Genomic DNA, 15,476 nt, shown 5'->3' with positions numbered 1-15,476 from the left:
TTCAGCACCGCCTCCCTAACCTGCAATCTTCTTCCCGACCTCTCCCCCCCCACCCCAATCTGTCCTATCACCCTCACCTTGACCTTTTTCCACCTATCACATTTCCGACGCCCCTCCCCCAAGTCCCTCCTCCCTATCTTTTATCTTAGCCTGCTGGACAAACCTTCCTCATTCCTGAAGAAGGGCTAATGCCCGAAACGTCGATTCTCCTGTTCCCTGGATGCTGCCTGACCTGCTGCGCTTCTCCAGCAACACATTTCCGTCCCCTCAAAGATCAGCAAGGCGACCTTTGTGTGGAGCCGCAGGAGATGGGGGAAGGTACTAAATGAGTATTTTGCATCAGTATTTACTGTGGAAAAGGACATGGAAGATATAGAATGCAGGGACATCTTGAAAAATGTCCATTTTACAGAGGAAATGCTGGATGTCTTGAAATGCATAAAAGTGGATAAATCCCCAGGACCTGATCAGGCATACCCTAGAACTCTGTGGGAAGCGATTGCTGGCCTCTTACTGAGATATTTGTATCATCGATAGTCACAGGTGAGGTGCTGAAAGACTGGAGATTGGCTAACGTGGTGCCACTGTTTAAGAAAGATGGTAAGGACATGCCAGGGAACTAGAGATCAGTTAGCCTGGCATCAGTGGTGGGCATGTTGTTGGAGGGAATCCTGAGGCAAAGGATGCACATGTATTTGGAAAGGCAAGGGTTGATTAGGGATAGTAAACATGGCTTTGTGCGTGGGAAGTTTTGAAGAAGTAACACAGAGGATTGAGGGGGGCAGAGCGGTAGATGTGATCTATATGGACTTCAGTAAGGCGTTCGACAAGGTTCCCCACGGGAGACCGGTTAGCAAGGTTAGATCGCATGGAATACGGGGAGAACTAGCCATTTGGATACAAAATTAGCTCGAAGGGAGAAGACAGAGGGTGGTGGTGGAGGGTTGTTTTTCAGGCTGTGACCAGTGGAGTGCCACAAGGATCAGTGCTGGGACCACTACTTTTAATCATTTACATAAATGATTGGGATGTGAGCATAAAAGATATAGTAAGTTTGCAGATGACACCAAAGTTGGAGGTGTAGTGGACAGCAAAGAGAGTTAATTCAGATTACAACAGGATCTTGACCAGATGGGCCAATGGGCTAAGTGGCAGATGGAGTTTAATTCAGATAAATGAGAGGTGCTGCATTTTGGGAAAGCAAATCTTAGCAGACTTATACACTTAATGGTAAGGTCCTAGGGACTGTTGCAGAACAAAGAGACCTTGGAGGGCAGGTTCATAGCTCCTTGAAAGTGGAGTCGCAGGTAGATAGGATAGTGAAGAAGGCATTTGGTATGCTTTCTTGACCTTATAGAGGTTTACAAAATTATGAGGGGCATAGATAGGGTAAATAGACAAAGTCTTTTCCCTGGGGTCAGGGAGTCCAGAACTAGAGGGCATAGGTTTAGGGTGAGAGGGGAAAGATATAAAAAAAGAGAGACCTAAGGGGCAACTTTTTCACACAGCGGGTGATACGAGTATGGAATGAGTTGCCAGAGGAAGTGGTGGAGGCTGGTACATTGCAATATTTAAGAGACATTTGGATGGGTATATGAATAGGAAGGGTTTGGAGGGATATGGGCCGGGTGCTGGCAGGTGGGACTAGATTGGATTGGTATTTCTGGTCAGCATGGATGAGTTGGATCGAAGGGTCTGTTTCCATGCTGTACATCTGGACTTGTTATCTCATTTCTGAAGGCTCCCCATTTTCCAGCTGTCCCTTTATCTGCGAACATCTGCCAACAATCAGCTTTTGAAATTTCTTGCCTAATACCATTAAAATTGGTCTTTCTCCAATTTAGAACTTCAACTTTTAGGTGTGGTCTATCCTTTTTCATCACTATTTTAAAACTAATAGAATTATGATCACTGGCCCCAAAGTGCTCCCCACTGACACCTCAGTCGCCTGCCCTGCTTTCTTTCCAAGAGTAGGTCAAGTTTTGCACCTTCTCTAATAGGTACATCCACATACTGAATCAGAAAATTTTGTCTATACTTAATTCCTCTCCCTTAACACTATGGCATTCCCAGTCAATGTTTGGAAAGTTAAAATCCCCTACCATAATCACCCGATTATTCTTACAGATAACGGAGATCTTCTTACAAATTCCTGTCTTGAATATACTCAATGATGGAACATCTACAGCTCTCTAGGACGAAGAATTCTAAAAGATTTACCACTCTGAATGAAGCAATTCTATCATCTCAGTCCTAAATGACCTGCCCTTTATTCTGAGGTACTGTTCCCTGGTCTAGATTCCCCAACCTGAAGAAATGTCCTCTTGCATCTACCCTATTAAGCCTTGTAAGATTGAGGATAGGCATTAAAATTATACTATTTGGTTTCTAAAATACTCAGGGAGACATTGAAGACTACATACACATGTGTTTTGCCAACTTTCAGACAGGAAGTTGTAAAAAGGCAGTTGGGATCCTTAGCCATTACCGTTGGTAAGGATTATAATAATTTTATGTTCTGGGACCACATCTTTAAAAGTAAAATGAAGAGGCTTAGGTGACTGGTTCTGCAGTCTGGAAGCAAGATTCATTTTGGGCTAGATCTAGGAAAACTGAACAATTATTTAGCAGACATGTGCATATTGATTTTTTTTCAATCAAGGTGAAGTTCTGTTGTGTATTTTAAAGTATAACCATTGACTTCAATAATAGTGTTTAGTCAATAGCACTTTTAGTTTAAGTCTTAAAACTGATAATCCAATGCACTACCAAGGGAATGCTTCATTATTGAAGGTGTCATCTTTCAGATGAGACTTTAAAGTGCACCCAGTGGGCCCTCTCAGGCAAATGTAGAAGATTCCACTGAACTATTTTGACAGAAGAATAGGGCTATTACATCCCTGATAGTATGGTCAACATCTATTTCTTAGAACCAAGTTGCTTATTATCATATTGCCATTTGGGGGAGCTTACTGCGTGTAAGTTGGCACCCACACTTCCTATATTACAACAATGATTGGCCTTCAAAGCACACAATTGGTTATAAAACATTTTTGGATGTTTGGAGGTTTAAAGATTTACTGTTACAAGTGCAAGTTTTTTTTATCTTTGTTGTTTATATTTCACATGACTCTCCTCCAATTCTAGTTGGCTTTTACTACCCTTTATCATGCTATCTGCTCTCATGTTTGCATCAAGCAACTCTTTAAAATACATCAATGCTATCTCAGAAAAATCAGCAAACATTTGTTTCCAATGTCAATTCTATATAATCACTGCAGTTGCAGTGGATCTATTATCTTTGGAAATGGAGATTTATAACAGGTAAAGAAGCATTCCATGAAATTGAACTGGAACGAATTGTAGTACAACTTAAATGCAATAAATTCCAGTTTCAACCAACCAATTCATTGCACAAAAAGACTCTGATCATACTAGTTTCACTGCATTCTACAATGAACTCAAGTCACGACAGCTGTCCTAATAATGACACCTTCAAATTCAAAATTCCATTAAAATTTTTGAAGTTCAAATACATAAAGAAATTAATGGGCAGCCATTAATTCTCAATTCAATCTTATTGAAACTGGCTACTTGATAAGTAAATCATCTTGATAAGTAAATTTGCTTGCTCTCCTGAAAGTCCAAAAAAATGTGGCAATCATATTTATCTTCATGGAAGGAATATATTATTTTTCAAATTCTGTTGTCACTAACCTTGAACATTAAACACTTCAACTTGGTGTATATTCAGTTGCACTACATTCATCTTGTACAATACCTAAAATTGCTTCCCCCACTCCCTCCAATGTTCATGCATAAAAATCAATCACATTCATTCCACTCTTGTACACTGCTTTCAGCCTTCTCAGAATCAGTTTATAGAAGTTGGAATGTAGTACTTCATTTTAAGGAAGTACATAGTGCATTTCCACTGCTCTCCTGAATTGGCCCCCACTCCTCTAAAATATTCATACAATTAAGCATGTACCTGAAGCAATGTGAGTGTCATCAGATTTTATTAAATACAGAATCACCACAGTACAAAAGGAGGTCACTTGGCCCATCATTTGCTGGTTCTCCAAATGACCAGTTTAGTGCCATCTCCTGTCTTCTCCCCTAACCCTATACATTCTTCCTTTTCAAGGAACCATCTTTTGAATGTCTTGATTGAGTTGGCTTCAATCATACTTTCAGCCAGTGAATTACAGATGCTACCCACTGATTGCACTGGAATCATGTTTGCATTTTTTTTAAAAATGCTTAAGCCCATGCCCTCCCATGCTCAATCTTTTCAGAAAAGGGAACAATTTCTCCTTATTTACACAGGTCAGATCACCCATGATTTCGAATACTTCAGTCAAATCTCCTGTAGCCTTCTCTTCTCCAAGGGACACAATCCTAGCGTCTTCAATCCAATTTAACTAAAATTCCCCATGCCAGCAAACCTGTTCTGTAATCACACAATATCAGGTTACAGTCCAACAGGTTTAATGGAAGCACTAGCTATCGGAGCTCTGCTCCGTCATCAGGTGGTCTGTAATATCTCCAATGCCTGCTTTCACAGCCCTCCAAAAGTAAGGTCCCAGACACCAGTGAGTAAGTTAAAATGCCACAGAGGGGTCAGTTCCATGCTTTACTTCTCTTTCAAGACACATTGGGGACTCAAGAGTTAAACATTCCACTGCCAAAGGACTTACTGCAGTATCAAGCCTGTACTCTTACAATACAGACAGAACATCTCAGTAGGGGGGAGGTTAACTGTATCTCAGAAATAGAGCCTATTGGAGCCACACATGTGGATTCCCCCTGTAGCCCCAGACAAGACTGATAGCCTTGGCCACAACCCTGTTAAACTGCCTCCCACTCCCACAGTCTTACTTCCCCTCAATATTAGCATAGCTATGTGAATCCCCTATTTACAACAGGCAAAACCCTTCTGCCTTAATCTCTTCCCATCAACACAATTTGGAGATGCCAGTGTTGGATTGGGGTGTACAAAAGTTAAAAATCTCACAACACCAGGTTATAGTCCAACAGGTTCATTTGGAAGCACTAACTTTCCGAGAGCTAGTGCTTCCAAATAAACCTGTTGGACTATAACCTAGTGTTGTGAGATTTTTAACCATCAATACAATCATGAAGAATACGATAATCAGTTTCTGTAATCCAGTCACATATTATCACAGGACATTGACATTCATCGGGCTTTGTAAATTCATAATTACCTACTTTAAACTATGTGGTGACAATTGCCCATGTGACTGATAAACTGTTTTAAAAATTCTTACAAATGTACTGTCTCGGTGTAGGGCAGAGATTAGTGGAGAAGTGTCACCACAAGTCGACACACGGCTACTTTGGAGACACTTGAATCTCTTGCCGACTGTCCGATAACAAAGCCACTGCTGTTGTACGGATAACCTGTGCCATCCAAAGTTGTGGAGCAAAATAGACATCAACACCAGCTGAGGCCAACTTAAGAGTCTTATACAAATTCAAAATAACCTCCTTGCTATTGCATTCAATGCCCATATTAACAAATCCCAGGACACTATTGGGACTACCCATAGCATAAAAGCCACATAAAAAGGCCAAAAGTGACAGAGAGGATTTTCAGCTGAAGTAGTAGCTTGTTTAGTGTAGTATGTATTGAAGTAAACCATAAGTTAGGACAGTTGTAGCTTTGTAGACAGAATATATCCAAGGTAATAAGATTAAGACAGTCTGCAAAGTGCCGTGTTGCAAACACAACTGCAGTTGTTTACATTGAGACAGCTGGATCAGGACACCCTTGAATATGCTGACAGAAAAATTCCATACCTCGCTGATTTAAGGTCTGAAATCCATCACAAACAGAAAAGATCTACTTACTTTAGTTCAGACTTCAAAGCTTGTGTGAAGATTTGTAGCTCGGGTGCTCGTTGTTGTTGTTCTGTTCGCCGAGCTGGGAATTTGTGTTGCAGATGTTTCGTCCCCTGTCTAGGTGACATCCTCAGTGCTTGGGAGCCTCCTGTGAAGCGCTTCTGTATCGACCTGGACCCAATATACCGGCCACTGCAACGGACAGCTGGAACTGATAACTGGAAGCAGCAGATTCAAACCACTACAGATGCCAGAAGAAAGATCACAGAAGCGCTGCACAGGAGGCTCCCAAGCACTGAGGATGTCACCTAGACAGGGGACGAAACGTCTGCAACATAAATTTAGTTCAGACTGCCAGATAATCAGTTTAGATTTTCAATATAATTTTCTTTAAAAAAAACTAAGCATGAGAAAAATTCCAAAAATTCCTATGGATAAACAATTCCTCAGACAGCAGGAAAGACCCCCCCCACACTGTTTAGAGGGAGAACTGAATTACAGATGCATAAATCAGCAGGCACTGGAATGTGGATTGAATAAGATGTACTGTAAAGATCCAAGGTTAAAGATAGGATGGCTAGTAAATACAGTTCATGGGAATACCTGGGGTTGTCTGTAAGGCTGCCCATCACTGACCATACGATCACTGATTAATTTGATTAGGTGTGTATGTAATTAATTCATAACATGACTGATCTGTAATCACTAAAGGTGGGATAAAAATGTATAGAAGTGTACATCTTGCCTTTGCTCAGGAAAGCAGCTTCTGGACCCCTCAGAGGTTTCTTCCCACCAATGTAACATCTATAAACTCTTTAATGCTGGAAGTCGACTCCAAATGTCAAGTGATTTAGTCATCCTGCTCCACTACTTCCCTCAGCCTGTCTTGCCACCTTTAAATACTTAAGCCTAAGTAAGTACTTGTACATACTTTAAATACTTGTATACCCAAGTATACATGCACTCCTACACTCCTCTAGAGTTATACCCTTTGTTTTCAGATCTCCATGTTCTTCCTACAAAAATACACCACCTCATATTTTTCAAAATTGAACTCCATATATCACCTATCCAACCACTTTACCAACTTTTCAATGTCCTGTTAATGGTTTACCATATCCTCCTCAGTTCATAATGCTTCCAAGTTCTGTATCATCAACATGTATGAACTGCATATTCAAATTTAGCCAATTTTTGTTCATTGCAACATACTGAACTCACAGGTACTCACTTTATTGGCTGATCAACCTACAACATGCACATATTTGTCACCACCTACCAAGGTTCAGTAGCCTGAATAGAATGTCAGAGTGAACCAAGATCGTGATTACCAGATGAGCAAGCTCGCCCTGTGCCTTCGAGACACTTTTCAGAGAGTCACCCATGAAGGTAATTCAGTTGTTCAAATAATAATTGTCCATTAGGTCCCTGAACAAATGACCTCACTAAAAAGACTGATTTTTCATTCATTACACACTTCATGCTGAGGAGTGGAATATTTTGCACCTCTACATTAAATCTTGGTATGTGGTGCAATGCATACAGCATCATCTCCTTTGTCCCAACAATTTACTTCTCGTAGGGAACAAGTCAATTAGTCCCAAATTATGATCAGTGTTATGCTCAGGACTGTGTGTGCTTGAAATGACATTTGCTCTACTAAAGGTCGATCAATTTATAAAAGTCATATTTCAAAAGGAAGAAAAGATTTCAGCACATCAATTTGGATTTGCTCCCAGATAGAACGGGCAAATGTTCTAGTTCACGTTGTGCCTATTAACCAGCACACAACCTTCAGTGGTTTAATTTCTCAGCTCAACCAATATATTTCCATTTGTTGGAAATCCTCAGTTTAATTAAGATGACAAAGCAGAGCATTCATTTGTAAGGTTTCGCAGAAAGCAAATTTGAGAACGTGACTGCTTAATTCACATTTATGCCAAGAAAAAGAGTTTAAAATAAAGTTTGTATCCTGATCATATAGGGAGACACAGTTTGTTCAAGTTAAAAATTACCACGAATAGCAAAGTTATTAAATCAACTCTGTATGGGAAGCCATCAGCAAGAGTGGTTGGGGAAGAAAAACTACTGACCGAGCTAGCATGCCCTAAATCTGCCAAGCAGAGCTTTATGTAAGTGATGAGAACTTTAACCAAGGGAAAAATATACTTCTTCTATCATCCCCCCAATCCACATACCATAGATACACCTGCCCAGCACAGTTATTGCTGCCAATGACCAACGTATGGTCCTTGCGAAGATGAAGTCCTCTCTCCACACTAAGGAGACCCTCCCTTGTATTATGAGAGATGACAACTGTGTTAACTGAGATAAATTCAGATCAGATTTAGCAGCACAACATTGAACATCCATTAAGCACTGTGGGGTAGCAGAAACAGCAGCATAAATTTTATACCACAATCTTGAACCCTCCAATAGGACATATTCTTTAATCTCCCATTCCAGTCAAGCCAAGGGACCAATCCTGGATCAATAAGAACTAGAAGAGAGCTTGCTAAGAACAACGTGATGGATACCTAAAGATGAGGTACCAACCCAGTGAAACTGCAATACAGGTCTACGAACATGTTATACTGCATTAGCACCATGTTTAGACAGATTAAGGAACTCGTCCTATTGGAATATTAAATACTGTGGTGGAAAAAAATTATGCTACTGTTTCTGCCTCATGGATACCCATTATTGTGATCCTAAATCTAATCTGAACTTATCCCACTTAACACAGTGCCACACAATACAATGGAGGGTGCCCTTAGTATGGACAAAGGACTTCATCTTCACAAGGACTGTGCATCGGTGACTGCTACCAATAACTGTTATGGGTAGTACTTCTACAGAGCAAATAAAATACTAGGGGATAACAGCTTCACACAATCCTGTTTTTTTTTAAACTTGCAGTCCATACTTAACTTGCAGTCATACAGCATTTATCACAATGCACTGAACAGTGCAATCATCAGCAACTATTGCTGGCTGTGACCTTCTGATGCATAATATTCAGCACCATTTGCGATTCCTAAGATACTGAAGCAGGCCATGTCCAAATGCAGAAAAATCTGGACAGTTTCCATACTTAGGCTGATAGGTGGCAAGTAACACTCATGCTATACAAATAGCAGACAATAACCATCTTCAATGAGAGAATTTATCCATTGCCCCAATCATTCAATAGCGCTACTATCATGGGATTCCCCCACTTATCAATGTGACAGGGAGATTGGTGGGATAAAGCATGTATATATCTATATAGGCATATATACATATGTATCTATTTTATATTTTAAAGCTATTTTAAAACAATGGCTGGAATTAAATTAACTCTACAATTGTAGAGGATGAATGGAATTGCATCTTTAACAATAAAACCAAGAGAGAGAAGCATGCAAGCAGACAATTCAGCCCCATATCACATCACACCCTTTTGTAATAGTGTGATTATTAACAGAAAGGAGGGCAAATACAAAATAAGGATCTGAAGGAAAAATACTTAAGTTAGGAAACAGAAAGCAAAACAAGCACTTTTTTATACTTTCTGAAACAAAACAACATGCAGTTTTGTGCTGTTCATGTTCAAAACCAAACAGAGACCAGGATTCAAACAAACAGTGCCCCAAAATCACAAGACAGTGATGATTCAAGCTCACTTATACTGCCAATTCTGCAGAACATACTGTGAAATTACCTAATTCTGGCTGTTCTTTATGCAGTAGATCACATCCTTTAAAATCTTTATTAATGCCCGTGCTACACATTTCTTGTTAGAGATCATACCGGTGCACTATTATTTACCAGATCCATATCTATTAGTAAACAGATAAACACTACTTAAACTTTTTTATTAAATCCAGAGCTACAGAGCTACTTACCCCTATAATCAAATGCAACTACATGGTAGCCTTGAGAGCTCAAGACCTAAAACAGGAAGAAAATCAAAAATGTAGAGAAGTAATGCACAAATAAGTTCAGTATTGAAATGTTATCACGCATAATTAATAAATATTTTGCACTCAAAGATAAGCATATACTCTCCTCTTGACTTCCACAGCATACAAGTGAACAGTATGTGCATTTTCATTCGGAGAGATGAGTTGTAATACAGAGACAATGCATTTCTTATTGTTGAGTGTAATTCATCTCCAATTCTTATTGGGATCAGGTCATCACATAAAGAAAACAGTTTCAACATGACCTTCAGTATCATTTAACAGGTTTATGAACATGTTGCTGCTAAACCCTCATGAATTTAAAAGTAACAAAGTAAAAGGATAAAATTGTCCCTTTCAGATTTTTGTTGCTGTAAGCACAACATAAGTTTTCCTTATTACATTAAAGATGCAACTAATCAGTAATGTGCATACGTTTTTAATGGCTCTAAAGTCAAAGCTAGAGAAAAATAGAAGTGAGGCACCAAGATAAACTGCATTTCAATAACGTGGGGTTGCACATATAAAACTTATCATTTCTCAATAGGTTGTCAATCCATATACAGTGGGGTAATGCTTCTACAGTGTAAAACAAACTACAATTCTATAATTGCTTACTGCAATCCTGTTTTTCAATGGCTGTCCATATACTTGCAATCATACAGCGTTTTTCACAATACACTGAACAGTGCTATCATCAGCAACTATTGCGGGCTCTGACCTTAAGATGAACAATGTTCAGCATCACATGCAATTCCTCAAATACAGAACGACCTGGACAATATCTAAGTATAGGCTGCTAAGTGGCAAATAACACTCAAGCTATACAAATGCCAGGCAATAACCACCACCAAAAGAGAATCCATCCATTGCCTCTTCACATTCAATGATGCTACCATCACTGAATCCCCCATCACTATCCTGGGCATTAACATTGACCAGAATCTCAGCTGGATTCACCATGCAGTGTGGCTATAACAGCAGGTCAGAGTCTAGAAATCCTGCAGCAAGTAACTCACCTCCTGACTCCACAAAACCTGTCCGCCATCCATAAGGTTGTGATGGAAGGCTCCTGACTTGGCTGGATGAGTGCAACTCCAACAACATTCAAGAAGTTTGATAACATACGGCATCACATCCACAAACATTCTCTCCTTCCACCACTGATGCTCAGTGGCAGCAGTGCGTATATCCTGTAAGATGCACTGCAGAAATTCACCAAGTATTCTTATATAGCACCTCCCTAACCCACAACCAACTTCATCTCAAAGGTCAATGGCAGCAGGGAACACCACCACCTGCAAGTCCCCTTCCAAGCCCCTCATGACTGACTTGGAAATTATTTACCGTTCTTTCAGTAACATTGGACCAAAATCTTGGAACTCCCTAACAGCATTGAGAATGTTACAAAATGTGGGCTACTGTGATTTAACACAGCAACTCACCACAACCGTCACAAGGGCAACTAGAATGGGCAATAAACATCCCATGAATGAATTTAAAATAACACCGTAAAATGGCTCAAGATGTCGTGAGATTAAGTATTTCTTTAAAAACAAATCACTGCTATAACGTAGGAAATACATCAATGTGTCGGCAGATAGACAAGGTAAATCTCACAAGCACGAATGAGATCAGGACTAGATTATTTATTTCAGCAATGCTGCCTGAATAGTAAGTTTTGGCCAGGACATCAGGGAGAACCTTCCTAGTTTTCAAGTAGTGCCATAGGATTTTGTTGACTTTGATATTGCACAGTTGTGTGTCAGTGCATAGACATCAGAAACAGGACAAGGTACCGATCGATGACATTACTTCCGCCTTCATCATGGCCACTTCCACAGCCACTCCCACCCCTCACGATTCCTCATGCACCACAAGTGACATCACTTCCGCTCCCCCCACCATGACATGACCCCCACAGGTCCCACTGTCAACATCCCCGCCCCCCCCAGAACCCTGAGGGGAACATCACCCCTGCTCATGACTCCACCCCCATTCCCCCTTCCACCACACCCACTTCAGTTACAGGCTCTGCACCCACTCCCAGTTCCACACCTACACCAGGTCCTACCCAGCCCTGCCAAGTTTTCACCAGCCCCCCAGGCCTCCCCCTCACTGAGGATGAACGATCAGTCCTCAGCAAAGGCCTTACCTTTATCTCCCTCCACCCATGCATAAATGAATTTAACATGCATTGTGACAAACACTACTTCTTCCGCTGCCTCAGAGCTTACTGCTTCAATCAGGAGTCCCACCCTCCTTCCGAGGACCCCTTCGCCCGCCTCCAACACACTCCATCCACCTGGACACCCCACGCTGGCTATTACCCTCCCTCGATGTCTTCCTTTCCAACTGCCGCCGAGACATTAACCTGTCTACCCCCCTCTCCCACTCCAACCTCTCACCCTCCACTCCCTCTGCTCCAATCCCAACCTCACCATCAAGCCAGCAGTTAAAGTGGGTGCAGTGGTAGTTTGGCGCACTGACCTCTACACCGCTGAAGCCAGGCGCCAACTGGAAGACACCTCCTCCTACCGCTCCCTCAACCATGACCCCACCCCCATCATCAAACCATCATCTCCCAGACCAAACACAATCTCATCACCTCAGGAGATCTCCCACCCACAGCTTCTAACCTCGTAGTCCGGGAACCCCGCACCACCCAATTCTACCTCCTTCCCAAGATCGACAAGCCTGACCACCCCGGCCGACTCATTGTCTCAGCATGCTCCTGCCCTACCGAATTCATCTCCACCTACCTTGATACTGTCCTATCCCCCCTAGTCCAGGAACTCCCTAAATACGTTCAAGACACCACCCACACCCTCCCCCTCCTCCAAGACTTCCGCTTCCCCGGCCCCAAGGCCTTATCTTCACCATGGACAACCAATCCCTCTACACCTCCATCTGCCATGACCAGGGCCTCCAAGCCCTCTGTTTCTTCCTCTCCTGACGTCCCCAACAGTACCCTTCCATTGGTGGAACTGGTCCTCATCCATAACAATTTCTCCTGCGAATCCTCCCACTTCCGCTAGACCAAAGGGGTAGCCATGGGCACCTGTATGGGCCCCAGCTATGCCTGTCTCTTTGTCAGCTATGTAGAACAGTTCATCTTCCGTAGTTACACCGGCACCACTCCCCACCTCTTCGTCCGCTACATTGATGACTGCATCGGCGCCACCTCGTGCTCCCGCAAGGAGGTTGAGCAGTTCATCAACTTCACCAACACATTCCACCCCGACCTTAAATTCACCTGGACCATCTCAGACACCTCCCCCCCCCTTCCTAGACCTCTCCATCTCCATTAATGACGACCGACTTGACACTGACTTTTTTTATTTTACAAACCCACCGACTCCCACAGTTACCTGGATTACACCTCTTCCCACCCTACCTCCTGCAAAAATGCCATCCCATATTCCTAATTCCTCTGCCTCTGCCGTATCTGCTCCAAGGAGGACCAGTTCCACCTCAGAACACACCAGATGGCCTCCTTCTTCAGAGACCGAATTTTCCCTTCCCACGTGGTTGAAGATACCCTCCAATGCATCTCATCCACATCCCACACCTCTGCCCTCAAACACCACCCCTCCAACCGTAACAAGGACAGAATCCCCCCCCAATCCTCACCTTCCACCCTACCAACCTTCGCATAGACCGCATCATCCGCCGACATTTCCGCCACCTCCAAACGGACCCCACCAGAGATATATCTCCCTACCCATCCCTTTCCACAAAGACTGTTCCCTCCGTAACTACCTGGCCAGGTCCACACCCCCCCCCCCTCTCATCCTGGCACCCTCCCCTGCCACCATAGGAATTGCAAAACCTGCATCCACACTTTCCCCCCCTCACCTCCATCCAAGGCCCCAAAGAAGCCTTCCACACCACTCTAATCTAGACTCTGGTTTCCAGCATCTGCAGTCCTCACTTTTGCCTACAGAAAATCTCCACCACAGGAAGTCCATTAATTAGTTATCCCTACTCTCCCACCCTTTCCCAAAACCCAGCAAATGTTAATCTTCAGGCGTTTATCCAAATCCATTTAAAAACTAATAATCGATGTGTCCACCGCAAGCAAACTCCAGTTCCCAAACTTTTGTTACCTTTCACTGTTTAGCCAATTACCACAAAACCGTTTTCCTTTAGTTTTCAATCACACCAAAGAAAATAGTTTCTCTCTGCCTTCAGTATCAACTTCAAATTGAGCATGTTGATCATCTTCTCCAATCTATCCTACAAACTAAAATTCCGCATCCTTGAAATCATACTCAAACCTTTTCTGTACTCAAACATTCACATTCTTCATAAAAAGGTGGTGTCTAAAATTAGGAGGGGCGGTGGTACAGTGGCAAGGTAATTAGACTAGCATCTCAGAGGCTCAGGCTAAAAATGCAGTTCCCTAATATTCTTCAAAGGAAATCTGCCACCCTAAACTGACAGAGTCTGAAATTACGTCTAAGTCAATGTGGTTATCTTAAAGCATGCCTCTTAATGTCAACAAACCACTACAAAAAAGTCAAAAAGCAGTGGGGCAGTAGAGTTGTTAGGACTGCTGTCTCACAACACAGACCGGGTTTGGTTCCGCCGCGGGTGTCAGTCTGTGCACATTTTCCCATGTCTTCTGGCTTTCCTCCCACATAAAAATGTGTAGGTTAGGTGGATTGGCCATATTAAATCACTCATAGTACCCAGGGATGTGCAGGTTAGGTGGATTAGCCATAGGAAAATGAAGGTTATAGGGATAGGGTAGTGGGCGGGTCTGGGTGGGATGCAGTGGGTCAGTGTGGACTCGATGGGCCAAATGGCCTGCTTCCACACTGTAGGGATTTCAGAATTCTGATTCAGTGCAACTGTACAGATCACTTAACACCAACCTAGATACCATTAACATGATATACCCAGCCCGGTTGACTCTGCATAAATATCCTTACTAACATTTGCTTCAAAACAGGGAGAATTGTCCCACAATTAAACAAGCAACACCCTAAATCATACTTTATAGAAGACTGCTTAAAAACCATTATAATCCTGGGTGTGCCCGTTCTACCAGCAAGCCAAACCCACCAGAGGGTAGCACAATGGGATATCAACCTGTCATTCCTGAATATTGGCTCCAGGCCTCAAAGTCTCATGGCACCAGGTCAAAGAAGAGCAAGAATACCTCCCAAGCTTCCTGATCACCACACATCACTCTTTCCTTAGCCTGATAAATCAGTACCAATGTTGAAAATCATTTGGAAGAAGTGAAGATGGCAAGGGCACAAATGTTGAGTGGGGCACTTCAACATCCATTACTAAGGTTTGGTGGCATTAATACTGATCAAGTTGATAGAGTCCAAAAGAAACTTAAATGGTAGTTGGGTCTGCGGCAGATATTGAGGAAACAAACAAGGGGCAGAGAACTTCCTTGACTTTGTCCTCCCAATTCATCCTGTTGCAGATGCACTTAACCATGGTACTGTTAATAGGAATGACTGACACAGTCACTTCCGGCTGCAGGAACTGTAAAACCTGTGCCCACACCACCTCCCTCACCTCTATCCAAGGCCCTAAAGGAGCCTTCCACATCCAAGGTTTTACCTGCACATCCACTAATATCATTTATTGTATCCATTGCTCCCGATGCGGTCTCCTCTACATTGGGGAGACTGGGCGCCTCCT

The 15,476-nt window shown here is 42.4% G+C and overlaps 1 protein-coding gene across 2 annotated transcripts in view; it reads right to left on the bottom strand.

The window, feature by feature from the left end:
* The window catches only part of abhd12 (abhydrolase domain containing 12, lysophospholipase), a 150,860-nt gene that overhangs the window by 65,649 nt on the left and 69,735 nt on the right, over positions 1 to 15,476 (bottom strand). For both annotated transcript variants that reach the window (XM_043696423.1, XM_043696424.1), the window contains exon 7: positions 9,753 to 9,798. In XM_043696423.1, the coding sequence (XP_043552358.1) occupies positions 9,753 to 9,798 (46 nt within the window). The remainder of the gene's footprint in view (positions 1 to 9,752; positions 9,799 to 15,476) is intronic.

The sequence above is a fragment of the Chiloscyllium plagiosum genome, chromosome 9 (genome assembly GCF_004010195.1).
Source record: "Chiloscyllium plagiosum isolate BGI_BamShark_2017 chromosome 9, ASM401019v2, whole genome shotgun sequence".
Taxonomy (NCBI): Eukaryota; Metazoa; Chordata; class Chondrichthyes; order Orectolobiformes; family Hemiscylliidae; genus Chiloscyllium; species Chiloscyllium plagiosum.
Note: the sequence above shows the minus strand (reverse complement) of the source record. Positions and strands in the feature narration are given on the sequence as shown.